The following is a 2,305-nucleotide window of genomic DNA, read 5'->3' on the forward strand; positions in this document are numbered from 1 at the left end:
TCAGGCGGGCCGCTGCACACCGTAGTGGAGGGTGAACTCTCTGGCATTGTTGTGGAACTGCTCTGGGTTCTGTGCCAGCAGGTCAGCAAGTTCCACCCGTAGGGGCTGCCCCAGGTCCGGTTTATTCACCAGCAGGATGAGAGCCTCCAGGACTGCGGGGAGAGAAGCCAGGTCAGGACGTCAGGGGAGGGAGGCTCCGGGTGCCCACTCCCAGATCCCAGAGACACCAGACTCACTAGTGAGGGGTCCTCAGTGGGGTTCACCACTTAGGATCAGTCTTGTGCTGCTAGTTACTGTCAAGTCTGACTCATGGTGAACTCATATGTGCAGCGGAAAACTGAGTTCCAGAGGGCTTTCAGAAGGGTCTTCAGAAGCAAATCAGCAGCCCCTACGTCGGCTGGGTTCAAACTGCCAACCTATTGGCCAGTAATTGAGTGCCTAACTGTTTGGTCCACCAGGCCTCTAGGATGACTCTGTTATTGTTGTTAAGTGCCAGTGAGTCGGTTCCAACTCATAGCCATCCTATATAACCGTTTCCAAGAAGTGGCTGGTAGGTTTGAACTTTTGAGCTTGCGGTTCAAACCCACCCTGTGGTTCAGTGCTTATCCTCGAGCACCATACCAGGACTCCAGGATGACTCTACAGCCGACAAAATATCCTCCTTGTTCCTTGGCTGATGATGCCTAGACTGGGCCAACCAGTGGTTCAAACTATGGCTTCAGAGAAGGCGCCCACAAGGGGATGAACAAGACTAGTCAAGTTTGTGAGTTCCATTGCCATTCCAACAGGTTTTCCTGTGTTATATTCATTGTTCTTGTTGTTGTTGTTAGGTGCCATCGAGTCGGTACAGATTCATAGCGACCCTATGCACATTGTTGTTGTTGTCAAGTGTTGTCAAGTCAGTTCCAACCCATAGCGACCCTGTATAGGGTTTCCAAAGAGCAGCTGGTGTGCTTGAACTGCCGACCTTGCAGTTCAAACGGCTTTGCAGTGTGGCGCATTAACCCACAGCGCCACACCAGGACTCGTCCTGCCCTGCTGCAAGACCAGCTTAGGAGTTCTTGACTCAGGAACCCGGTAGATGTTGGTGTGAATGAGCTCCAGGGGGTCTTAGGGGTACTCCTGGTTCTGTGACTGTCTGTATGTTCACATGCCTCGGGAGAATCCTAATGCACATTGTCACTGCTGTTGTTAAGTGCTGTCGAGTCGATTCTGACCCATAGCGACCCTGTATAGGGTTTCCGAGGCTGGAAATCTTTACGGAAGCAGAAAGCCTCATCTTTCTCCCGCAGAACAACTGGTGGTTTCGAACTGCTGACCTTGTGGTTCGCAGCCCGATTCATAACCACTACACTACCAGAGTTCCTTTAAAGCACATTAGGATACCAAATAAATTATTTGGAAAAAAGCATTCTGAGCTAAAGTCTGAAAACCACTACTATCCCAGTGGTTTTTAATCTTTCACTAGCAGTTTGAGGAACTTAGTGAAGGCAGGGGCCCATCTCCTTAGGCATGTGAACATACAGACAGTCACAGAACAAGGAGTACCCCAAAGATCCCCTGGAGCTCATTCACACCAACATCTACCGGGTTCCTGAGTCAAGGACTCCTGAGATGCTGGTCTTGCAGCAGGGCAGGACGAGGCCATTGGCTCTACAGTTGCACTGCCCAATACAGTAGCCACTAGCCATTCCATGGTGATGGTTATGTACCATCATACAGGAAGAAAACAAAAGGTCATTAAGACAAGAAAGAAAAAAAGACAAAATGGATGTCAGAAGAGACTCTGAAACTTGCTCTCCATAGTAGAGATGCTAAAGCAAATGGAAGAAATGAAGTGGTAAAAGAGCTGAATAGAAAATTTCAAAGGGCAGCTCGAGAAAACAAGTCAAATATTAAAATTAAATGTGCAAAGACCTGGAGTTGGAAAACCAAAAGGGAAGAACATGCTCAGCATTTCTCAACCTGAGGGAACTGAAGAAAATATTCAAGCCTCAACTTGCAATACTGAAGGATTCTATGGGCAAACTATTGAATGCTGCAGAAAGCATCAAAAGAAGATGTAAGGAATACACAGAAGCACCGTACCAAAAAATTAGTTTCAACCATTTCAAGAGGGAGCATATGACCAAGACCAAATGATACTGACATAACCACAGAGGGCTATAGCTGAGAGCAAAGTGCCCAGCTGATATGAAGTGAGGGGAGATGCACAAGAATGCCCAAACTTGTAGATAGTACCCATTTGACCTAGCTTCAATGGCTTGATGATCAGAACTCAACTAGAGGAAAATTTGAAAAAAAA

General features: G+C 47.5%; 1 protein-coding gene across 1 annotated transcript in view; it reads right to left on the reverse strand.

Annotated features, from left to right (window-relative positions):
* UBE2L6 (ubiquitin-conjugating enzyme E2L 6) overlaps positions 1–2,305 on the reverse strand; it is a 20,905-nt gene continuing 18,600 nt past the window's right edge. The window contains exon 4 of the mRNA XM_006875750.1: positions 1–152. Coding sequence (XP_006875812.1) covers positions 1–152 — 152 coding nt within the window. The remainder of the gene's footprint in view (positions 153–2,305) is intronic.

The sequence above is a fragment of the Chrysochloris asiatica genome, unplaced genomic scaffold (genome assembly GCF_000296735.1).
Source record: "Chrysochloris asiatica unplaced genomic scaffold, ChrAsi1.0 scaffold00339, whole genome shotgun sequence".
In the NCBI taxonomy this organism is placed as follows: Eukaryota; Metazoa; Chordata; class Mammalia; order Afrosoricida; family Chrysochloridae; genus Chrysochloris; species Chrysochloris asiatica.